Source organism: Chinchilla lanigera, unplaced genomic scaffold, assembly GCF_000276665.1.
Source record: "Chinchilla lanigera isolate Chin_1 unplaced genomic scaffold, ChiLan1.0 scaffold00082, whole genome shotgun sequence".
NCBI classification, from domain to species: domain Eukaryota; kingdom Metazoa; phylum Chordata; class Mammalia; order Rodentia; family Chinchillidae; genus Chinchilla; species Chinchilla lanigera.
In genome coordinates, this window is record NW_004955483.1 from 8,561,773 (window position 1) to 8,587,823 (window position 26,051).

At 38.7% G+C, this 26,051-nt stretch overlaps 1 protein-coding gene across 1 annotated transcript in view; it reads right to left on the minus strand.

Moving 5' to 3' along the window:
* The window catches only part of Cap2 (CAP, adenylate cyclase-associated protein, 2 (yeast)), a 118,322-nt gene that overhangs the window by 77,346 nt on the left and 14,925 nt on the right, over positions 1-26,051 (minus strand). The window contains exon 3 of the mRNA XM_005403406.2: positions 6,588-6,665. Coding sequence (XP_005403463.1) covers positions 6,588-6,665 — 78 coding nt within the window. The remainder of the gene's footprint in view (positions 1-6,587; positions 6,666-26,051) is intronic.

Sequence of the window (26,051 nt, forward strand, 5' to 3'; positions counted from 1 at the left end):
TTTCTTGCCATGCGTGGAAAATCTCATATAAAAAGCAAATGATTCCTTCTGCCTCACATCTCCACCTAAAACATGAACTGCTACGCAGACAGCTGCTGGTTATGAAAAAGCAATCCTTCATGTACCAGCAAGCAACAGTTTTTACTTGCTCTGTATAGATTACATTTGGCGGGTATTTTATTGAGCTTATGCCTACATGCTTCTCTAGAAATTAAAAGTATATATTGCCTTTGGGTGCCTTTGAGTTGGTAATGAAGACAACCAGCTCATTTAGCAATACCAGTAAGAGCAGAAACTTATGCATATTTATGAAATGAGGATATCAAGTTAATTTGGAAAAGAACATAAAGCGAGCCATTGGTTAGATTTAAAGGTGCTATTCCTGCCCTAAACTGTCCACACAGACCACTGGGAAATACCACTAATAAATAAAAACGTAACTGAGCATGATACAGAGAAGAAAACACCTTTTATATTTTTCTGGTAGCTTTTTTTTGTTTTGTTTTCAGGAAAAATGTAGAAATTATATATTTAAAAGTTCATTAAAATGGATTTAAAATTTTCATTTTATGTTTTAAAATCCATTAAAATATTTGCTCTGCACATGTAATTAACAGTAGTTACTCAACAGACAATTTTGCCTCTGAGTTAAGAAAAAAAACCCCAACTTGATAGCAATATTTCAAAGCAGGCATTTCATTTTTACATTAGGGTCCAAATTACTTTATGGCATTATGTTCTCTGTCACATGGTCCCTAACAACAGAACTTAGCAGCACTAATTGTGGCTAAATCTTCCAAGAAGACTCAGCAACCCTGATTGAGTAATGATGTGACATTTTCTGGGCATGAACTTTAGAAGCACTTGGGAGTTTGGCTTCATTCATTCGTTTGCTTTGCCCTTACAATTTCCAGAGCTGCCACTAGCACCAAGTAATTTACCCAAGCACGTCCTGAGATCAAAGTCACGTGAGTGTTTTAAAATACTGGACAATAACTTGACACTTACGGTAAAACATTACATAGGCAAAAGGATGAATTTACTTTAATTAAAGGAAACTTTAAGCTAGTTGTACAAATGTATCAGTATCTTTCTTTTTATACCCAAATGCAACAAGAACATTCCCTTGTTAGATCCGAGTCTTTCTTGTCTTTATCCAAATGGTTAAAGAGAAATAGGGTACTAACTTGAAAAACTTATACAAATTTTTAGAAAGACAATATCCTTCCAACCTAGAGACCTCACTGTAGCCAAACCAAGTGACTCACTCAGTAGACTGGTTAGACACTCACCCAGTTTGTGAAATCTTCCAGGCATGCAAGTGGATTAATTTTCCCAGCCTCTCTTGCAGCTAAGAATAGCCATGAGATTGAATAAAGATGGAGGTGACATGCTATTTCTAATCTTGCTTACTTCTTGGAAATGACCCAGAGTTCTTTTCCCTAAGATAATGGCTGAGGACCTAGTGGCACTAGTGACCCCAAGATGGAAGGTTTCTGCTCCCTAAATGTCCACAGAAGACTGTCAATGAGAAAGCGAGATTTGGGAACTTCTTGCTGAAACAGCTGGACTACAATGGGTAACACTGACCTCTTTTCTCAATACCTGACCCTCGCATGCCTTTTCTCACTTAATTCTTGCAATAACACCATGACATAGGAACTATTATCTGTAAAGATAAGAAAACGTGGGCTTAGGAACTTTAATTGCCTTACCCCAAGTGGGCCACTTGACAAATTGTTTTGTTTAGAATGGCTCAGTGGAAATGTCCTATGGATTCTGTCAGGTTAATTCTGAAAACAGGCTAATGTCAATAATGAATCAGGAATGCGCCCATGCCTAGATCCTAGGCCATGTCATAGGTAGCACTGCCTATCATTTTTCTGTGTTTGTGGACTAGAAGCAACACACTCCTCCATAACCTTATTTTATAAAAGTAAATGAATAGTTGAGTGTTCCAGTGTGGAGGCTTCTGAGAAAATTTCCAAGTAAGAATCTTTCCATCAACTAGAAGAAGACAGCCTTCATAAATTGTCACTTAAATTCCTAGACAACCATATGGTAAGGACTGGGCCATTCCTTTGCCCAAGGATAATTTTATAAATTACAAGGGAGAAAAAGAAAAGCACGAGATGTTCTGCAGATATTTTGTAATATGTCTTATGTCACAAGTATTGTAATATATCAACAAGAGAGATGCTTTTCCATTAGCAAGTCATGAAACTGATTCACTGGGGTCACATCCTGCCTTAAAAAAACCAAAACCAAAACTGAAAAACAAAACAAAACAAAATGAAACCACAACAACAAAAAATCCAGAAGAACAGAGCAATAGGATGAACTAGAAGAAAAATATTAGAGTGCTGTATATATAATAAGAATAACTTATTATGTGAAATAGGATAGTGGAAGAAAATACATTTTTTTCCCTGTGGGCATGGCTGAACAACTTGAAAGCATTTGAATTAGAGAATGTGAAAGACCTGCTGCTCATTGCCAAAATGAGAAAAGAAATTTGAAATTGGATGTTTCCATTGTCAGTCAGAGGTGTAGGTAATCCTCTTATCTTGCTTCTCCTAGGATAAATGAAGGCGTGTAGGTGAGGAATTGGGGCATCTGTAGCCCATAGCTTTATTGCAAAGTTGCTTTAGAATCCAGTATGAATAGAGTCAAGGCAATCCATATCAGCTTTCTGTTCCTTCATTACAAATTACCATAAACTTAGTGACTTAAAAAATACCCATTTATCACCTCCATTTCTGTAGGTCAGAAATCTGAGCAAAGGTAGAGCAAGGCTCTCTGTTCAGGGTCTCATGTGACTGAAAGGGACCACAGTTGACCACTAATGTTGATTTAGCTTTGCTTGTATAACTGGTCACCTTCAATAGCAGGATCCATCCCCCAAAATGTCCTTTTATCCCCAAATGCCTTCCCTAACCCAGGCTAAAGTCTTATTAAAATTAATTTCTTTTGTGCTGGGGATGTGGCTCTGTGGTTGAACACTTGCCTAGCATGTGCCAGGCCTTGGGTTTGATCTCCAGTAAAAAATTAAAAAAAAAAATCATTCTATACCTTTTCTCAATAGCCCCCTTACAACTCTAAGTAAGTAATTATATGAACAATTCTTTAATAACTCCTCCACGAGAAAGCAAGCCAACTTACAAGAGGCACACAATCTGAGCAAGAAATAAACATCTGCTGTTCTAATTCAATGGGACTTTGGAGATGTTTGTTACTGCAGCATAACACAGTCTATTCCAACACACAAATGTTAGGAGAAAAGAACATGTGTTGGATGTTGGCTGGGTATCTTGTGCTTGTGGGGATTTCAGGTGCTGCTCAGAGTGTAGTGACAGAGCAGGCGATGCAGCGTCACCTGGAAAATGGTTAGAGCTACTGAACCAGATTCTGCACTTTAACAAGATCTCCAGGTGAGTCAGACAGTTAAATTTGAGAAGCAGTGGTCTAGATGCAGCTGAAAGTGGAATTCCAAAGACGCTGAGGCTTGTGGTATAACAGGGACAGCAATCCACACACAGCAGGTTCTCTAAGTGAGGCCCCCGGGCCAGTAGTAGCGCTGACACTCAGGGACTCCTTGGGGCTGCAGGTTCCTGGGGCTCAACCAAGAACCTACTGAATGTCAAACTCTGTTAATGCGGCCCAGTGTTCTGTGACTTAACACTCTTGCAGGGGATTCTCATGCACACCAAAGCTCAAAAACTACTGCTGGATGCTAATGGGAGTTAAGATGAGAGTAGTTAATTCTCTTCCTCTTGGACAAATGAAGAAACAAAGACATGGACAGATATGATATTGCTCTCCTGGAAAAGACCATCTGCTTTAGGATGATATTATTTATTGTTTGTTTTCTTTGTTGTTTGTTTTTCTCCGGTACCGGGAACCGAACACATGACCTTGCGCTTGCCAGGCAGGCGCTTTGCCGCTGAGCTAAATCACCAGCCCCAGGATGATATTATTTATGATGTGCCTTCCAGATGCACCCTAGGAAGAACGAGAGCTGGCCATGCAGTGTTCTCACCACTGAGGTACAATTTCTGCTTTCCTATTGGGTGGCAGTTCCAGGACAGTGCTCTGGGTAAAGAGGAAAGGGAAATAGATGGAGGGCCAGAAAGGAAGTTGGCACCAAAAAGCTTCTTTTCATTCTGCCTACCTGGTCTTGCAGGACCATTTTACACTGGAAACACTGTGGTCCGTGTTCTAGGGGACACGTCCAGTGCATACCTCCCTTCAAAACATCTCTCCCCTTTATCATGAGTGCAGTAGTGCAAGAAGGGGAATCCGCACAGCCACATGCTAAGCCACACTAGTAGCCTTGACAGTGGTTTGTTTTGGGGTGCCACGGTCCCAATCATCTCCTTTGGCGGCAGTTCAAGTTGTCACCCAATCATTGGTGAGTAATTTTAGGCGCAAGGCTTGAAGCGCCCAGAGGAAGCCTCTCCTTCTGAGGGTAGAGATCTGAACCCTGATTGAAGCCCTCACTGGAGCACCAGTCCTTCCTCCACTTGAGACTCAACTGAAAACACTCCTCCTCCTCCCACTTCCATCAGAGTAGGCAGCTAAGCCTGAACCTAGGAAGCATCCCACATTTGTCTTTTTTGCAAAGCAGGGAGTGAGAAGGCCAAAGAGGAAAGTGCATCTACGGAGTGGTGTGGGACCTTTGCATCCCTACAGAAGCACTGCTGACTCCTCTTTTCACAGGTCAAGTGACAGACACACCCACCTCGGGCGGGGTAGGGGTGGACAGTCCCGGTTACAAGTTAGAATCACCCACGGAGCCTGTAGAACTCTCAGAGCCAAGCCACTCCCAGTGAAGTTAGAACCCCTTGGGGGTGGGATCCAAGCACTAGCACTTAAAAAGAGAAATCTCAGATGATTCCACTGGGAAAACACAGCTGGGCTGTTCCGGGGAGGGTCTTGGGTTTCAGGTGCTGCCCCTTAATGGAGCCAAGTACCATCCTTTGATGGTCAAAATGTTGGATTTCCAGAATTTTCAGGTCAACTGTTTCAGTTTCAGGAGTTTCTTTAGAATTCAAAACTATTTGAATTCTATTACATCTAAGCTATTGTGCCATAATAGATACTCAACTTCTTTCCCTCCTTCCTTTCCTCTTCCCTTCTCCCTCCCTCCTCCTTTCTCTTCTCCTTCCCCTTCTCCCTTCTCTCCTCCTTCCCCTTCTCCCCTCCTTCCCCTTCTCCCTCTCCCCCTCTTCTCTCCTCTCCCCTTTCTCTCCCTCCGTTCTTTTGTTTTCAGCACTGGTGGTCAAACTCAGGGACTTGCCCATGCTAGGCAAGAGCACTCTACCCCTCACTATATCCCAAGCCCTCAATTTATGTAATATATCTAATTGTTACTGAACTTCAGACACAAACGAGCAATTTTAATGTATGTAACAAGGTGTACCGGTAGTAGCTCTACTTTTTCAGTGAGTAATTTCATTCACTACACAACAAGCAGGGTCACAACGTTGTTACTATGAACACTGGGTAAAGGGAGTGCAGTTATTTGCACAAGACAAGGTCAGCAGTTTGGGTTTGTGGGGGGAGGCCTGTCTTAGAGAATGAGAACTGTATAAATACGGCGGCTGGAAATGGACAGGACCCCTGCAGCCCATCACTTTGCTTCTAACATTTGCTCTTATTATTTTCATTCTTTTGTACATTATAATTTACTCTGGGCCTTACATGACACTGTCACGATAAAGGTTGTTAAAATTATTATATTGATAATACGGTTGCAGTAAACATCAAATCCTCTTATAAAATCCCTAAATATCTTTAATCTAAAAAAAAGTTAATCCATATTCTTGGTGGCAGAGAAAAAAGAGCTGGGATATGCTTAAGAACTTACACATTCATAAAGATTCTCCTCAACTTTGGTGCTTTTGCTTTTATAATAAGCTCCTAAGTGATGCCCACGCTGCTGATTTTCATTCTCAAAACATCCAAATTGGAGAGAATCTCTGAATGAAAATGAGGATCAGCATCACTTAGGAGCTTATTAAAAAGCAAATTCTTGGGCCATATTCCAGGCACAGTGAGTCAGACACTGCAGAGGAACTCCTGAGATGATCCGGAAACACAAGAGAAACTCCAGTTCTGCCCGTCCATGCTACTTACGACATCAAGCGAACCAAAATCAAACCCATACCAGAAGATTATAGGTGATCATAAACTTGAACACTCTTCGATAACAAAGCAGTGTAAGATCAGAACCGAAAATTAGTAGAAAACATTTCTTTGATTATAAAAAAGCTGTGAGACTAGTAAATGAACTGACCTTTCAAACTGGTGATATCCACTGTTACAGTATCAGTTTGGCTATGATGTCTATATATCAGTAGTATTGCTTTTTTGCAGTTGTCATCTATATTTTTTAAAAGTTGCTGACTAAGGTTATGAAGATACAAAAATGTTTCATACCACGATCCAGATTAAACACAGAACCTACATGTGCTATGCGTCTAACTCTTGGATGTTTCTCACAGGAAGCGGCTCTGCTGGTTCCTTGTTCTCTATCTTGCTCTGCCCACCCCTGAACAGCTCTGTCTGTCATGACCCACTCTTACCTCTTGGGGCTGCTGGTACTGAGAGGCCATGAGGAGGAAAGCCCGCTGAGCTTGGAAAGCTCCATGTACCATTTCTGCCTGTGAAGAAAGAGGAAGACAGCAGTTTCAATGCCTGGGTTCCTAAACCAGCAATTACCATATGACCCGGCAATACCACCCTACCAGTATACCCAAGAAAGATATAAACATATGTTCACCTCAAAACTTGTAAAGGAATATTCAGAGGAGCACTGTTCATATTAGCCAAAATATAGAAACCATTCTAATATCTATAAATGGGTAATGGATAAAGAAAATGTGACACGTCCACACAATGATGTATTATTCAGCATTAGAAAGAAAGTACTGTCACATGCTACAACATAGGTGAGCTTTGAAAACATTATGCTGAGTGATGGAAACCAGTCACAAAAGAGCACATTGGTGTGACCCCACTGATATGAAATGCCCAGAATAAGCAAATCTATAGAGACAAAGCAGATTAGCAGCTGCCAGGGGCTGGCACAAGGGAGAAATGGGGAGTGAACTGTGGATGGGGATGGGATTCTTTGGAGACTGATGAGAATGTTCTGGAATTAGTGGTGATGCTTTGACAACTTGGGGAATATACTAAAAATCATGGAATTGTACCCTTTAAAAAGATGAGTATTAGGATATGAGAATTATATCACAACAAAGCTATTTAAAAGATTGTGCCTCAAAATGCAAGGATATTCAAAGGATGTCTCTCTCCTGCCCTCTTTCGGAATGTGCCCCAAATCTGTCCTACACCTTCCAGTAGAAGAGAATTGTCCCTTAAGCCATATCCATGATGATATGTCCACCAAGAATCAGTGGCCTTATGAGTACTCACTAAGATGAACCTGGAAAAGATTTTTTTCAGTGTCATTTGGGGCCCTGGTAGAGTGTGGGGGTCCACCTGGATGGAACCTTCCCAGTAGCAGGTATGTAGGTGGGAATGGCTTCAAACACATTCTCCTTCTCTTACCCTCTACTCACACTGAACTAATTGAGTGTACCTAGAAAAATTATTTTGTAGTATTCATATCACCCTGAATTATCTATTTTCAAACATTATCTCTAGTTTTAAAGAAAATCCACACAGTTGTTTCCATAAGATGAAACATATAGATATGGGCTAATTTTTAAAATGTAGACCCCGGGTTTGATCACCAGCTTCACCACCACCACCAACACAAAGAAATAAAGAAAAAGAAATACGCACAGAGGCTTACAAAATGGGACCACATCTATAGTATTTTTTTAATTAGAAAGCATACATTTTAATCATATTTAAATAGTTGAGATTAAAAAGAAAAAGAACTGTTAAACCTCAAAGAAAAATTTCCGCCCTGTAATAGTATGTCCTAAATGATTCATCTAGGGTTTAAAAATTATAAAATAGTAGGAAATTAGATTTTGTGTTTGCATTTCCAGAAATGTGTTATAATTTTAAACAGAACTGGTGGCCTCTTGCTGAAAAAGGACGAGAACATAATTACTCTCATACCTTTTCCATTTCTGGTCCTTTCTCTTCCATATATTTTAGTTGTTATTTTTATTTTGCTCAACTTATGGCTTTTAAATTCTATGTGTAGCAGCAATATCCACAGTTGTTTAGTATTAGTTCTGCACCTACAGAAACCTGGTGCTTCTCACATGGCCTCTCCACTTCTGAGGTATTCTGTTATGTTTTATAATTGGCTGGACCCTCCATAACAAGTATTTCCTGCCCCAAGATCTCAGAATTGCTTTACTCTTTGGGGTTTAAGCATATCTCTGGTTGCCTTTGTATTTAACCACATACTGGCAGGCTCATATCCTTGGGCCCCTTTCCTTCTCCATATCCAAAGTATAGCTCTAGATGGAGAAGTCTGACCTTGGTTTAACTTCCCTGGAGGAAACAGACTTATTCAGGTATGATCTCTGAAGAATTATTTCTTTATCCTTGAGATTTAGTAGCTTAACTAAGCTATGTTTGGGTTTTGAGCATTCTATATTATATTTCTTGGAGAGATTTAGTCCTTTTTTCATTTTTGGGGAAATTTTATTATATCTTTCAATAATATGTCTTTTGCTCCATTTGGGAGAGTCTCTATTCAGAGACTCCAACTGCTGTTCTCATGTTGTGTAATGTCTGAATGCCTTCCTAGCTTTTAGACCCTGTCTCTAATTTATTATCTGTCATTTGTGTTCACTGTGAACCTGTGAATATTTTTTCTATCATTAGTAAAAATATTTCAACTAGTCTCATACAATAAGGGATATATATCTGCATTAATGTTTTTAGTTCTGGATTTGTTAGGCTTTTGCTTCTTTTCATTCTTACTGTTTTATCACCTTGTGTCTAAGCTATTTTAAAATTACTTTTATACTCCTGTCAAGTTCTAAGAGTATAAAGTATACTTTTATTAAGCCATTAGGAAAGATCTGTTTGGTTACTTAAGTTTATTCTCTTCAAGTTTATTCTCTTCAAAGGTGCTATAGTTTGGCTCCAGACTGTCCTTCAAAAGCCCTTGTGTTGGAGGCATAATCCCAAGTTTGGTGCTGTTGGGAGAGGGAGGAACCTTTAGGAGCTCAGCCCTAGGGTGAGGTCTTCATTTGCTAGGAGCACCCCTCAAAGATTTCTGTGGAACCTTGGTCTCTTCTGTCCTCTCTTCCCCCTTTTATTCTTGGCCATGAGGTGAGTGCCTTCCTTCTGCACACACAATTGAGTAAGGATGTTTTCTAAACTCCACAAGAAATACTTTTTAACCTGGCAATTCTATACCTAGCCAAATTATCAATCAAGAGTTAGGATAGCATAAAAATATTTTCTGATATTCAAGTCCTCAAAAGTTATCTGTATTTGCACCTTTTGTTTTTTTCAAGGTCAAAAATTAATTCTACCAAAAACAGAGCATCACCCATAGAAAGGAGATTTTTACTACAGGAATCGAGGAGGCAAGCGTGGGACAAAGGAAACTCTCTGGATGTGAGCTGAGTATGCAGCCTAAAGAGCTGTAGGACTGGCCAGAATTGAAGGAACATTCCAGGAGAGATTCTGTCAAGTAATAGTAACAGCAATAATGATAAATTAATGGATCAAAAGAAAAAGAAAACTATTATCTGATGGCTTGAATACTTTGAGAAGAAATTTAAATTTCTGTGGGAAATTTGGGGAGTAATACAAAAAAATAAGCCAAAAAGAGCAATTAACAGTTAATTTCATGTATTCCTCCACTCCAAGATATACTGTCTTACTATACCCCAATCCTCTAAAATCAGGAACCAAAATAACCTTTCTTCTCTTAAGCTGTTTATCTCAGGTATATGGCAGTAGTAATGCAAAACTGACTAACACAAACAGTAAGCCTATGTCTTTCTACCTTGCATGCTGTGTTCTGTTTTGACACACTAATGTAGCCACCATGCTGATTCCTTTCATTTGCTCATGCTTGACCTGCCCTGTCCAGATACTTTATTTTTTCCAATAAAACATGGGTGATTCTTTGAGTCTCTTGCCATCATATTGGAGATCAATGTCTTTTCCTTTTGAAGCAACAGTTTGAAGACAAAATGCTTTGTATATTCTCCTCTTTTACGAAGCATGGAATAGGAATGGGGAAAGGAAGAGCTCAGCAGAGGTGATGAGGTATAATCTCTGTTTAATATTGTTTGTTTTGGGAATGTGTTAAATGATGTAAACCAGGATTCAGTCCAACTGTACTTGCAACACGTACCATTCTGATGGAGAAAGTGGTTCCTCAGGACTTCCATCTTTTCTCCAGTACAGAACCTGCACATGAAGCTTCCCCATGTACAGAGAGAAGCAGCCTATGGTTTTCTCTGCCTGGTTTATATTCTCCTTCTGTCACTTCATTTCTTCTAAGGCAAGTCTTTGAGGGATGGGGAAGATGGGATCACAAGAACTCAAACTGCTCATCCATCAGTTACTGACATGTATTGCTTTAGATTGTGACTTTTTTGTACGGTTACCATGAGGGAATTTAAAAAACTCTCCCCTATTGTTTGGTTGTTTGTGTGAAGAGAAAAATTATTTTTCCTGAAAGAAATCTTCCTGGAAAGGGTAATTCAGTTTTATTTGGTCATAAGTTTATATTCTTTTTCACTTATTGATTTCATTTTTAATAGCTTCATATTTATTTGGGGGCAATTTCTATCTCTCCTGTCTTGGATATGACTTACTTTTACAACAGGTAAGAAACAACTTAATACAGTTTTACTAATAGATACCTAGAATAGCAACAAAAACATTACATTCATCCCAGTGTCAGTATTAGGCAAATTTCTGGGCCAGAAGAATAAATGTTTTAACTAAATGGGAAATGACTAGCTTTTATCATTTTACTTCCTTATCATGTATTGGCATCTGAGAAATTTTCCAAAATATTTGCTGAAATGAACCCCTTAACCTTATTTCTAATTGCCCTCATTACTTCTCATCTAAGGGTCTTTTTTTCTTTCCATTAAGAAGAAAATGCTTGGAATCAAACCAAGATTGGTAGACTATTTACATTTAAAATTACAGATTCAATCAACATCAACATAACAGATTAAATCTTATGAATGTTTAAATGAATGTATTTTTTTTCCTCAAAGACATGTTGTCCTTTCTCTTTGTTCTGATTGTCCTGATCTCTGGGACTATCATGTTAAAAAAATCTCAAAATTTGGATATTCCTTAGGGATAAATACAGAGTTTTCAAATTTCACTGTCTGGGAGGCCATCACCACGTTATAGATGTGAAGCTCTGAGCTGCTTGAATGTTTTCCCATGTACCAGAACACGTATTTTCAGTGATTCAGAAGGATTTCTTTCATTCTCTAATGACCACATTTCCAAAAAGATTACAAAATACAACTTTCCACAGCTTGGATATAAATAAAATAACTTCGTTTTTCCCAGCAATGATAATATCAAGGGACTGTCCTAATCTATAACAAGCCTTTCCAGAATCCACTGAATTATAGTTGCCTTGGGAACAGTGATTTGGGATGGTCTGACTTTTATTGTCAAAATGGTACCTCAGAGTTGGCATTAACAATATTTTTGTATTTATCCAAAGATGAACAGTGCCATTAGTCTTTTTTAAAATTTTTTTTCAAAATTTCCCTAGTAACAACCTGTAGCCTGTTGCTAACAGAAAAATTTTCTGGCAGGTCTGATTAGTGGAGATGGACGATTTCATTAATTAGTCTTTTGCTTCAAATGGCCTTTTACTGAACAATAGAGGTTGAGGTTAGGATAGAAAATGGCTGGATCCCTAGATATCTGCTTTAGGCCCCTTTTATTTTGCTTATGTAGACAAAAGCTTTCTGAGGATTTGTCTGTGCCCTTTACCTTTCAGCTCTCTGGAACTCTAGAAATAATTAGCAAACTAAACCACATTCATTTTGAACCTCAGCAGGTCACACATCCAGGGACTTTCATTCTAACTTTGATATATTCAGATGCACTTGCTTTTTTTTTCTGGAAAGTTCCATGAGTAACCTCCACCAGACAGTGTTCTATTTAGGAGCAGTGCTACTGAACCTGCTGAGTCTGGTAACTGGACAGGGAGAATCTGGCTCACTCAGGCTGTTCAAAACACTGTGAAAGAAAAAGCCAAACGTAGGGGTTTTCGGGATGACAAATAATCGAGAGTTTTTGCTGAGTTTGTCCCTCACACATGTGCAGGGCTCTGACAGCCCCAGTGACCTTTGGGGGAAGGGTGGAGCACGTGCACATGTGTGCCCAGAGGTGAGGAACTGCATGGTCAAAGTCAAGGTTGTGTGCATGTTGTCTAAACTCTATCCATTAGTACACTAGTAGCTGAGGTTCTCAGACAAGTTGGTGAAACATCTATTGTTCTGTGGTCCTACAGCAAGTAGCAGAAGAATGAATTTTAGTCATCAGTTTAAAGCAAGCCTTGGGGACAAGCAAGCAGACACCAGCTACCTATGACATATGATCATCTAATCCTCTTGGTGCCCAGGGGAAGGCCAACTGATCTCTGAATACTCAACTCAGCTTTGCAGGGTTTTGTTGGGAAAACCACAGGCTGCAGGGTCCCTCAGGGATGGCAACATAACCAGGCACAGCTGGGGTAAGGGGCATGGGTGAGACCCGGAAGACAGAAAGGTGTCCAGGTGGGGTGGCTGTGCTTAAGGCATTTCTAGATCCTTCTGAAAGTGCATCAGCTCCGTTCCTGAGGACCACCAAGTGAAGGGACCCCCTCCCACACCACACACATTCAGGATGGGTGCAGGGGTATCTGTTTACTTGGTGTCATCTGCAGGTTGGGAGCAGGTCACTGACAATGCCATCCCAGTGAACCTCCCCAATAGCCTCTGTGCCTTATATTTCACAATCACAGACATCAACTTTCAGATCAATTCTTTAAGGGCCTCTATCCTACCCTAGGGGAGAAGTCCCTTTGGGTTTTGGCCAATGAGGAAGAGGGATCAGATAGGTGAAAGCAAAGCCAAAAACTGGGTCCCCCAAAAAGGAGCTTGATAGTGTGCCAAGGTAAGTTTCAATAATTTCATAATTTTGCTTAAAATAAGATGGAAGACACCTAATTTTGTAGACATAAACATAATAAGCGCCAAGCCCACAAAGCCAGATTCTAAAAGATAGCTCAGTTACCATACTTATTATGAATCTTGAGAGGGGCTTAAGCCATGCTCTCTATCTTAAGCATGCTCCAGAATCGACTGGATGTGCGAAGGCAGGCTGCTCAGTCTCATGCCGAGTCTGGGATTCAGCAGATCTGGGCGGGCCAAGGATACGGATTTTTGACAAGTTCTCAAGTGAAGCTGATATTTTGAATCCAGATATCACGTATGGAAAACTACTGTGTTAAATAATGTCTTGTATGCACTTTCTCTCACTTCTATCTCATTTTCATCAGAAGCTGAATTAAGAATACAGCTCAGAAGCATCCACTTTGGAAGCACGCACTTAGACCACACAAAGGAGCTCATTTCATTCCACCCTTGCAGGTTTTTTTTTTTTTTTTTTTTGGTAAGCAAAGGGATGAAGGTCTACAGAAAATGAAGTTCTTTGCTCAAGGTAACAGAATCAGTCAGTGGACAAGGATGAGGGAAGAATTCCTAACTCTAGATTCCTTTCCAGTTTTCTTTTATTGTCAAAGGAGAAAACTGAAGCAGAGAAAATGGGGAAGTTTGGCAAAAATGAGAGAGAACGCTGCAGATCACGAGAACTGGGTACAATTGTGTCAAGCCCATGTTGTTTTGAAAAAATATCAGCAAGGCTGATTTTGTAGCTAGACCTGCTTGCCTAGTGGGAGATGACAAGTGCGCGTGAGCTAAGCCAGTCGTCGTGGGAACTATCACCACGCAGAAGCATTTATAAAACAGCCGCCGGAGCACTTTGCCTCTGTGCTGAGTACAGGGCGGTGGCTGTGGTAACGGGAGGTCACAAAAGCAGGGTAAAAGGGGTGGGGGGTGAGCAAAAAACAACAAATCAAGAGCCCTGGGTAAAAATGTGCTAATGGTATTTGGAAGCAGATGCTACAGGCTGAGGAAAGAAATCCTTGTGCCTTCTCCACCCACAATGAGTGCGTGGATGCTTATTTTCTTATAACTACTTCAAGGGTTTGAATTGCTTATAAATGCTCTGGATAAAGTCCAGGATTTTGCCTGGCCTCCTAGCCTAGCAGTCATACCTTCACCTTCTGCAGTACCCTGATGTCTCTGCAAACACTCTCTGCTCCCGTTGGGTAATCTCCCAAGCACCCGAGGACTCATCTGAAAGAACCTCAGGACAGGAAATATATTGACAGCATAAAACTTGGCTTACACAGCTCTCATTCCTCTTTGAGAAAGAAACTAGGACCTGGAGAGGTTAGTGCATTTCCTAAGGTTGGCAGATGATGTAGGATTAGAATTGGAAATACGTATTTGAAGCTACTGGTCTCCCCTAATCCCATGCTAAACGACACAGTGGCTTAACTTTCTATGGGCACTGTGTTCACTGCTTTCTTGATGATATTAGAAGTTCCTGAAAATTTATGGTTTCACATTCTATTCCTTTATCTCCTCTGCTGAGACTAGCATGGGGTTTTCTGTGGAGTAGAAGACATGTTTACTTCCACTTTGAATTTTATTCATTTTGGTTTAGGACATTTGATGGAAAATTAAGTCCAGGAACTGACTTTAATGGCAGATGTGCACAAAAGCAACACATAGGGGATATGCCCAGCCTAAAAAAGAGAACAGAAATGGATTCCATGGGCCTTTTCCCGCACACCCAACCTCAAGTGATACCGATCATGCACTGTGTCAATAATAGCAAGGCAAGAAGCAGTTCTTTAGTCTGGACTCTGAAGACAGAGGTTTTTCCTAAGTTGCCAGTAGTACTTCACACTCTGCATGGTTTTGCCCTGCTCTTCTCCCTCTGTCAACCTCCTGAGCGGCTACTTCAAAGGCTCCCGCCCACCTTCCCCTTCAAATCTCCATCCCACCCTCCCGCGTTTGGCACCGGCAGGTGCTTATTATTAAGAACTGCAGCAGGTTGCTGTGTGAAGGAGATGGCAGAGTCAGAATCTGAACTGAGTGTCAATCCTTACATGAGAAGCCCAACAAATGTGGATTTATAAGCATTGATGGGGAAAAGAGAAGGATACAGCATCTGTATCCTTCCAATTTGAAGGACCAGGTCTGAGGGTTAAAACAGGTGCCCTCCTCCTTTTTTTAAATGAAAAAAAAAAAAAAACAAAAAAAAACCAAAAAACAAAAAACCAACACTTAATTCAATTTCAATTTTCAGGCAACCCTATAAAATTTCTATCAGTTTCCTCCTCTTGGTGACAGAACGTGTGTGTGTGTGTGTGTGTGTGTGTGTGTGTGTGTGTGTGTGTGTAGGGGGAGTGCTGCGGGCTAGGTGGGGAAGGTGTTGGGAACACACAGGTGTGTAGTCATCTGGTGGAAGGAAAGGTGGGACTGGGATGCTGGGGTCACTCAGACACTGACAAGCACGCTGCTTTCCCTTGGATTGTTAAAAATAACAACGATCTCTAAGGGTGCCTTTGCCTTTGCTACATAAGATCTTAATTGTCATGTTATTTTTATGTTTGTCATATTTACCTGGGGTCCTTGGAGGAACCTACAGGGAATGAGAGGTGGTTATACCCCAGCAGCCCCATTTATGCTGTCACAGTGGAAAAATAAACCATACACAGACAGGATGTTCTTCACTATGACTTCTTTGGTTCCCATGGACTTCTGCCTATTTCACACGGTACGTCTGGGAAACTGCTCTCCCTTCCCAGTGCCAATAGGGAAGGGCAGAAAGAAGCAAGTCAGAATTGCCATCAACGGAGAAACTTGGACATCTACTCGAGCTAGAACTTGTTCTGAGGGCCAAATCTATTTTGTCAGAAGCATAACCTAAAGCTAAGAGCTAAGAAATCAGACTGGCTGCTACTTGGGGTTGAATGTGACATTGCTGCAGTGAGAAAGGAGCAGGGCCGACCTTTCCTTGGACTACGAGAGGCTCCATCATTTCCACCAGCGTCTTCATACATCACCTAGACTCCCTGTGTCACCTAACTCGTGTGTTACTTGCCTCTATACACACGGCCAACACAGATAACGGCGTGGCTTTATCTTACGGAGGAGAAAACAGGGCCATGTAGAGGATGCTTTTTAAGATTCTGAAAAGTGTCCTCATGAACTACATATGCTGTTATATCCATGAAAGTTACCTGTGGGTAGTGCGACTATGAGTGGTTTTTGTTCTCTTTTTCATGTTGAGTGTCACATCTTCCCACAGAATAAAAATTTTATTTTCTCAGAAAAAACTGTAAGTAAAATAGAAATTTACTATTTAATTTTATAACCAGAAGGTATCTTCTGAGTATCTACTATGCACGTAGGTGCTAAATCAGGTATAAATCAAGGGAAACAAAACCACAGAGGACGTTGCGTGCCTGTGAGTAATACGTGACAAAGCGTTCACTGAATGAAGCAAACTCCCAGCATAGAAATGAGTTGTCACCACCCGCAGTGGAAAAGGTAAGCATTTCCATTTGGTTAGTTTGACAAAACACAGAAGCATTCTCATAAAAAAGAGAATGAAAAGGGGAATGTATTCTTTCTGGATAAAAGATTTGCTTCTCTCTGGAACCCAGGAAGCATAGTGATTGATATTATTTAATGTAATGGGTCTCATTTTGGCAGATTCATATATGCACATAACATACTTCGATCAATTGCAGCCTCATCACCCCCCTTTCCCATTACTTTCCCATTTGGAGAGGGGTGTTTTTCACAGTACCTATTTTGATCATATCCATCCGCACACTACCGACCTTACATCCCCCCTCTGCCCCTCTTATTCTTTTCCCATTGTGTAATAATGCTTTCTCTTTTCCTTTCCTGATGGCTTTTTCATATTCTCTGTGTTAGGGAGAACACGCAGTATTTGTCATCCAAAGCCTGGCTTATTTCACTCGATGTGATTATCTCAGATCCATCCATTTTCCTCCCAATAACATTTTTCTCTTTATAGCTGAAGACTACTCCATTGAGTATATATGCCACATTTTCTTATCCATTTATCTGCTAATGAATACCTAGAGTTATTTCCTTATGTATCTTGGATGTTAGGAATTGTAGGTATTCCTATAGCATGCTGATTTTAATTGCTTCAGGTATTCTTTCCATGATTCTGGTCGCAAACAAAATTGGATGAGAACCGAACCAAGTTCAATGGTTAGGTTCAATGTGGACCTTATGGGGAAATTTGATTCAGTTCTTGTCCAATTCAGTTTGCAATCAGAATCATGGAAAGAAAGAAGTTCATGAACTAAGGCACCCTTGTAGTGATATCAGATGGTAGCTCTATTTCCAGTGTTTAGAGGAGCCTCCATATTGATTTCCAGAGTGTCTGTACTAGTTTACATTCCTCCCAGCAGCAAAGTAGGATTCCATTTTCTCCATATCACACCAGCACGGATCGTTTTTTGTGTTCTTGATGATAGCCATCTTGGCAGGGATGAGATAGAATCTCGATATAGTTTTGATTTGCATTTCCCTAATGGCTAAGGATGTTGAACACTTTTTTCAGGTACTTAGACATTTCTGACCTTTGCCTCTGTCCCACTTCCTCTGGCTTCTGGAGACAACAGGGGTTTCCAATGCCTACAACTTACCCATGGCTACCTTTTCTGAGGTGTCCAGGGTGAGCACAATAAAATAGAGTCTAAATTTACAGTCTGATGAGGGGGAGGATGCAGTAATGCCACACTTCACTTACTTAAAAAATATGTTGGCAATACCCCATTAAATCATAAAGACAAGTTAATTTAAAGACTCTGACTTGCTCAAATACCAGCCAAGTCACAGTCAATTTCAGAATCTATCTTGGCCAGAATGTCTATCAAAAAGGCAGTAGTTTTATATTAGGCAATTGTTATAAATTAATATTTTTACTGCCCTTAGAGTGTATTGGTTTTTTTTCTTCTGTTCTCTTCTCAGTGCCAGGGAAATGAGGCATGATTACAGAATAGGGCTAGTTTAGCAGTCTAGCAGGGAACGACAAGTAGGTAGATTGAGAATGTCAGTGTTAGACTACCTACTAGGTACATTTTATAAAAAGACTCATCCAGGCACTGATAATAAATGAAGCTTATTCTCTATTAAGAGGACTGTTGCCGTGGCAACTTCCAGCTCACAAAAGTATTTACATCAGCATGGCTCTGACACTAAGGAGCAGTGTCTTCCCACTTCCATGCCTGGAGTCTTTCATTTATGTATCTCAGCTACATTGCTGCTCTCAGTTAAGGTGACCCGAACACCCTGGCAATCCCCTCCAAAACGGGTCAAATTCAATCCCCAAGATGCAATTTAAACAAATTTTGTACATCAAATAGATGAAAAGTAGAAATGATAAATGCTTTTTTTTTTCTTGCAAAAAGGATGTTTTATGGGAGTTGTTTTTATTTTCCTGCTCATCCAGCAGAGGGCAAAGTATTTCTAAACATTCAATGTCATGAATGTTAATGTGCATTCATATCCCACATTGTTTCTCCCAAACCTTTATTTTCCTAATGCCTAATTATCACCAAATAGCCTAAAGCACTTTCAGTCGCAGTGAGAGCAGGCATTCGTAGGACAATAAGTGTGAGGAGGGGGTGGGGACAACGTGGCAAGCAGTGGGAAGCACTTGCCTGGTGTAGTACTTCCAATTGTGTGCATTTTCCTTGAGAAAATAATTATATAATTATAAACTAAGGTTTGTACAAGGGTATCCACTGCACTTTCACCTTGCTGGATAATAGGATGAAAGCAGAAATAATTATAAAAAAACCAGGTTACAAAAACAGTGTGTACAGAAAAGTCTGAGAAATCTATGACATAAACCAACCACTCTTATTTAAAGAGCCCAACACAAAACTCTTCTAAATAATTGTTTTTTGCCAGTTACGTTAAAAAGGTCAAAGAATTGCAGGAGCTAAAAACAGTGAGTATTTCTCAGGGCCTGGGAATGGGAAAAGAAAGAAAACACCATTGTACATTTAAATCCATTTGCTTTTCTGACAGACATGAATATTGTTACAAGTTTGTGTTCTGAACAAAACCACCCTCCTAAACTAACTTGATTTTCAAAATCAATCACTGTGTAGCTACAAAATACTTGGCAGATTGGCCACTTTCCAGATTCTCTAACTTGTTTTTCTAACACTTAAAGAATCTGAAATACTTTACCAACATGCTTAAACCAAATTGTTTGATGTCAGAAGCCAGCAATGTCTTCGTGGTTGGTGACTCTTGGGTCTATACAAGTAAAGGATGCTTGGCTGCCTTAAGGCCACTGAGAAAAATCAGACCACAAAGCACTCCTGATTCTAGGATGCACTCTGATGCTAAGCAATATCCTTCACTTTGTGTTATTTAAGAGTCACATTCTTATCCAGCTCTCCACGCATGTATATATGTCTTGCATCCTGAAGCAGAAAATTGGTTCTGAAGGACTACAGCAGCAGTTACCTACCTAGAGGCATCTTCATTGCAACAGAAGGTCTATAAGTACTATTTAATAATGAATGATGGAAATTATTGGAAAGCAGTGTGGTGTAGAGGAGAAGCTTCCAGCCTGAGACTCAGATCGGTTGAGAACAGAATCCAGCTCTACCACTCACTAGATGTATAGCCACAGCAGGTCACCCAAACCCTCTGGAGTTTGATTTTTTTTTTTATCTCGAACATTACCTACCTTAAAGGGTTATTTCTCTTAAGAATCAAGTGAAGTGATATTTGTTACCAGCCATGCACAGTGCTTGATACATAGCAGTCAGTTCACCTTTGCTAGTTCTCTTTCCTCTGGCTTTACAATTTCCTCTCTTACTATATAAAAAACAGGTATAATGCAGAAAATAAAGTTGATCTCCAGTGGTTATAAAATTTAACTCAGAACTAGATTTTGTTCACTCGTCAACTGGGTCTACTGAACATCAACCTATCTAGCTGGAGATCTTGCTATGAACACTTGACCATGAAAGGTCCTGGCTAAATCCTGGTTACTCATTTTCACGGGTACCCAGGCACTAGGGTGCCCTTCAGCCAAGCTATGGAGGGCTGGTGATAAATCCTGGTGCTCACGGTTTCTCTGTACTTTGACTTTTGTTGCTCCTTGAACTCCCTTTCAGGCAATATCTTAATTCCAAGATTTTTCTTCTAGCACCAAGTATTCCTTTCTTCCTTTTTTGGTGATAACAGTAACACATACTTATAAAAATTTCAAAAGATATGAACATTTAGGAAGTAAAAGCTTTCAGTGATCTCACCACTGAAGTATGACCACTGCCAACAATCCAGTGAATGTCCTCTTGGACTTTATTTCTAATAGGTCACATCTTTCTTAAATGCACATATCCCCTCTCTGCCCTCTCTTCTTTCAATTAATATTCAATCATTAGCCTCAGAAAATCTCTTTTCCTGTCTTTTTTGTCCCAATTGTGAATCCCAAGGTTACTTCTATGATGGTTGCTAGGTATCAAAGGAGTGAACTATACTCTCATATTTTCAAAAAGAAAAATATAGTTTGGTAGGGAAAATAAATGAATCAGGCTGAAATTCAGATGAAAGCATGCAGAATCTGGATAAAAATCCCCTTCTATTTCTTTGTTTTTTTGTAATTAAACTCACATTCCCCATGTACCAGCATTCACAATAAATGACTATTTTTTCATCTAATATTATTATTGTTCTGCTTCATTTAACTAAAAGCACAGCAGAAGAAATTTTTTCTAGCACTTTGCATTACATAAGTGAAGTTTAGAAACTTATTGTGAAGGTTTTTCTTTTTCATGTCTCATCTATCACAGACTAATACTTGTGTAAAACAAATACAAATGCATTACTAGAAAAATGACATTAAATGAAAAAACCCAGAACCCAGTCATAAAAAGTGTAAGTCCTAGTTGTACCAGTTTCTAGATTGAGAAGACTTAAAATTATTCTGCTGTGTTGCTGTAGAAGTTTTCAAAGTCTTACGATTTCTGTACTTAGGAAATAGTTTCCGAACAGCAGCCAACTGTATACTACCCACAGGGTTGTGGTCATCTGGATCTTCATGTGGGAACTGAACTTTCCCTGACTTACATCAGGTCTTGGGAAAACGAGTTCAAAGTTTCTAACAACTAATTTACAAATGAACTTTAGGGGAAGGAGGACTCTTACTGAAAAGTTTAGGGCTGTCTGTATTGGGATATATTGAGATGATTACCAAATTTTTCACTTTTCATCCAGATGTTTACAATTATTCCAGTACAGCTAAAGATGCTTGAAACTAGGGAGTTGTGATTGTTAGAAATACACAGTGAAGTCCCAGCCAAAATGTTATTTTTCCAACGTGCCCTTTCAGACTCCAAAGTCAGTTCTTGGCTGATCTCTATCATCTGGACATTAATGATTGTGGGGAAAGTAACATGCCAAAACCCAACCCAAACAGAAAAACCAAACAAAATTCAATTCCTTTTTTAACCCTAACCTTCAATTTAAAATACTTCCAGTAACATTCACAGAAACATCTTGTCTCAGATAGAGCTTATGGGATTTCTACTGGCAGTGACTGCAAGACAATGTATTATGGTGGTGCTTGTTACTTGAGAGTTCTCATCTTGGTTTCTTAAGCTGCCTAAGAGCCCTAATCTTTCAATAACTCACTTTCCTCCACTATAAAACAGGAGTGAAAATGAAGAGAATGAGGGAGGTACTAGATAAACTGTCAGAGCTTTGGTGCGTACGTGTGTGATAAATAAAAATTTATAGATACAGCAATCTAATTAGTTTATGTTTCTTAATAGTCCACTTGCTAATTCATGGCTTAAAATGTGGCCGTGATGATTTATTTTTAGAATTGGCTTGATTCAAATTGTCCGTCATAGTAAATTCATCCATCCAGTGTTCAATTATACATTAATAATTTGATTCATACTTATCCTTTCACTTAGTAAACATTTATTAACTGTTTATTGTGAGCACTGTGCTACACTTTGAGCGATCTGGAGAAAAACAGCATACTTCTAGAAGCTTGTAAGGAACCCCAAACTCAACGGGCGGGCCTGAGGCTATAAATCATACTACCTACTTGTATAGTCATCTATTTTAAAATTTTTTTTAATTTTAAAGATAAAAGAATGAAAACACATTAACAAACAAACAGACATAGACAAAACAACACCCAGACAACAGAAGTAATGCAGAATTTCAGACAAGGTCATAGGAAATTAACAGTGGTTACTGTAGTATATATTGTTATCTTCAAATTGGTAACTCAGTTAAACAAATATAGTCATGTAAGACTGATAAAACAATTAAACATTAACTGTTCCTTTCAATAAAGCAATGGAAGTCAGTAGTACAACTCTCTTAGCTATCCTGTGTGTATATATATTTTCCTCCTTCTTTCTTTTTCTCTTTTCTGTCATCCCATTTGTTCTTTCCTTTTGAGCAGTTTCTTTTCCTTTCACAATGTCTATTATACCTTTCAGATTTTATTTATTCTTTCAGGTTATTACACTAGTAAGACAATATGGTATTTATACATGTGGGTCTGATTTATTTCGCTTATGAATATGGAGTCTAGTTGTATCCATTTACCTATGAAAGCCTGAAGTTTATCTTTCTTTATAGCTAAGTAATATTCCATTATGTTAAAACACCATATCTTTTTTATCCATTCCTAAGTTGATGGGCATTTGGGTTGCTTCCACAATTTGGCTATTACAAATTGTGCAGCTATAAACATGGGTGCACATATATTGCTGTGGTATGATGTTGTTAGTTCTTCTGGAAAAATACCCAAAAGGGAAATAGCTGGGTTGATATAGTCATCTATTTTAACTAAAGCAGTTGAAAGTCAAATTTCAGCATTTCAAGTACCTTACTATTTAAAATATTTCCTTTTCCTTTTTTTAAAGGAAAAGGATTTGTGTAGCAAACACAGGTGAATGGTAAGTCATTAGCTCATTGAATACCCTGGTCTCTCATATACCTAATATATATGTAACTGTATATATGTATTTACACATACATGTAATGTATATATGTAAATATATAAAAATAAATATACATTTGTAAATATATATGCATGTTTAAAAATTAACAGTGTTAAACTACAACCTAAATACAACTGGAAAAGGAAAATACATACTCAGTATTGAAAAACATATTTTGTTCTTGCTGTACTCACAGTAACAGATCTGCATACTTTGTTTTTTAGAAGATGGTGATTTGTGGCCGGAGCAGCCATGCATTTGACGGGTACTCTTTCTCCTTATACATAGCTAATACACTATTATGAGGAATCCTTAGATGATTAGTTGTGAGTGTGCATGTGTGTATATGTGTTTTGTGGTATGAGTGTGTGGGAGTTATAACAAGATAATCTAAACAAAGTTGGACTGTAAAGAATATCATTACTTTTGGAGACAGTATTAATGTTAAAATAGTTTCCAGGCAAGCAATTAAGTTATCCTGCAATCTAGATAGAAAACAATAATAAATGTAACAATTATTGACATTGTTTTAGAAAGAAAGAAAGGTAAGGAAAAGAAAAAAATGTAAGAAAAGGCAAGGGAAAAAACATACTTTTCAGTATCAGGTAGCATGATTAATTTCTGACACGAGACATAATCCACTGAAAGGGTATTTGTGAGGAGAAAATTTGCTGACTACCTGCAGAAACTTCAGACATGCACGTGCTGGGCTTTTACATAGAGCAATGCCATTTATGTGGGACTCAGTACTCTCATCTCTTTGCAGGTGCAGGTGAAGAGGTATCAAGGTGAGGGGCTCACACCCAGTCACCTGGGAACACTTAGAATTTGTCCCTTCCCATGTTGGCTGGTCCATTCTGCTTATGCCAGTGAACACAGAGCAGAAAGTGATAATTAGTAATGTCACTCCATAGACTTCCCGATGGCGAAGAGCATCTTGTGAGAATTCAAAAGCACCAAGAATTACAAACCTCATCCATGGCTGCACACCAAGTTGCTGGCCAACCCAAAAGTACAGTACAGGTTCCCTTCACCCACTTCATCACTCATTCATTGCATGAGCTCCGGGGAAGACAGGAATCTCTGTCTTCCAGATTCAGTGGTTCTGGTGAGGAGTCAGCTTTGTCTGACTTACTCAACCAAAGAATTCAATTGCCCCTAAAGAATGTGTTACTGCAAACAGGCCAGTAAAGGCTAATTTCATTGCGGAAGCTCTTCCTCTTCCTGCTTAGTTTGTTAACATAGGCAATAAAGAGTTCTACAAAGAAGTGAAAGAAACAGCATTCATTTCAATTCCTGCATGCTTTTGTTGCTGTTTTTTTCCCCTAAATTTCAAACTTGAAACATTTTTATCATGGGCCTAATAGAAAAAAATGTAATGGGGCTGGGGATTTAGCTCAGCGGCAAAAGCGCCTGCCTGGCAAGTGCAAGGTCGTGAGTTCAGTTCCCGGTACCGGAGAAAAAAAAAAAAAAAGAAAAAAATGTAATGGTTATTTTAAAGTGAATGAATTTTTCTCAACAGGTATGCTCTTCAATTCTGTTGGCTATAGTTTAATTATGAATCTGTGACAGGAAATTTTATTCTTATTAGGACAGGAGATCTGACATAAAAATACATTGTATACATAAATGGATTTTGATGTTTAATAATATAATAACAATAAAGCCAGAGATACACAAGGATTTTTCAAAGACTGCATATTTTTCTAGAATAAATAAGCTCTCATATGGCTCCGAAAACTTCGTGGTGCTCTTTGTTATATGTCAAACTTTTAAAATATTGGAAAGAAACACAGAAGAAAGCTTAGAGTGGTCATTTCAATCTAATCAGTATTCTGAAATACAATAACTGCTCAAAATTATGGAATATATTAATATAATTAATCATACTAAAGATGTAAGGAAAAAAGTATATGTTCAACTCTATAAATGTTAAAGAAGCCCTTTGACAAAATTTAACAATTTTCCTGCTTAGAAAAAGGTGCAGAACTTGACATTAAAAGTGACTATTTACACACACACACACACACTAACATACTCTTTCTAGCACCAACAAGTGTCAAACTAAGTATGCTAGCATTCTTGTTAAATCCTGTTATCAATATTTTACTAACATCTTCTTAAAGGTGCTAAAAAAGACAAAGACATTAAAGGTATAAAAACTAGAAAGAAAGAGGTAAATTAGCTACGGTTTGCAAATAACTATATAGCTATAGCTAGAAAACCCTGGATCATTAACAGAAAAAAAAAACATAATAAAGGAAGCAAGATACAAAATTAACACAGAAAAATCAGTAGCTTTCACATGTATGAACAACCAGTTAGAAAATATTTAGATGAGATTATTCTATTTACTACCAATAATTCCCACTACATCTAAAATAAACTCGGGAATCATGCAAAACTGTAAGAAAAGCTTTAGTGGATGTGGTCCTGAAGGTTACAAAAATGGAACTGAACCAATGGAAAGACATACCCTGTTTTTGGATGACTCAGCATCACACAGATGTAAGCTTTTGAATACAACTTATAAACTTAATTTGATTTCAATAAAAACACTGCTTTTCTTCTGTTGGTAGACAAGCTGATTATAAATAAAAAGGCAAATGAGCAGGAACATCTAAGAAAACAGGATAGGAAGAGCCATGAGGGGAAATTAGCCTATATCTTAGTTTTTTTCCCTCATCACTGTGACAAAATATCAAACACCCTCAACTTGATTTTTTTTTATTTTAAAAATAAAAGAACAAAAATATAATAACAAATCACATACATTTACAAAATAACACAAGAACAATACAAGCTATGCTGAAATTCAGACAAAGTGATAAGAAATTAACAATGGTTGTTGTATTACATATTGATTTCTTCAAAGTGGTTACTCAGGAAAACAAATAGAGACATGTAAGACTGATCAAATAATTAATCATTAACTGTTTCTTTCAATAAAGCT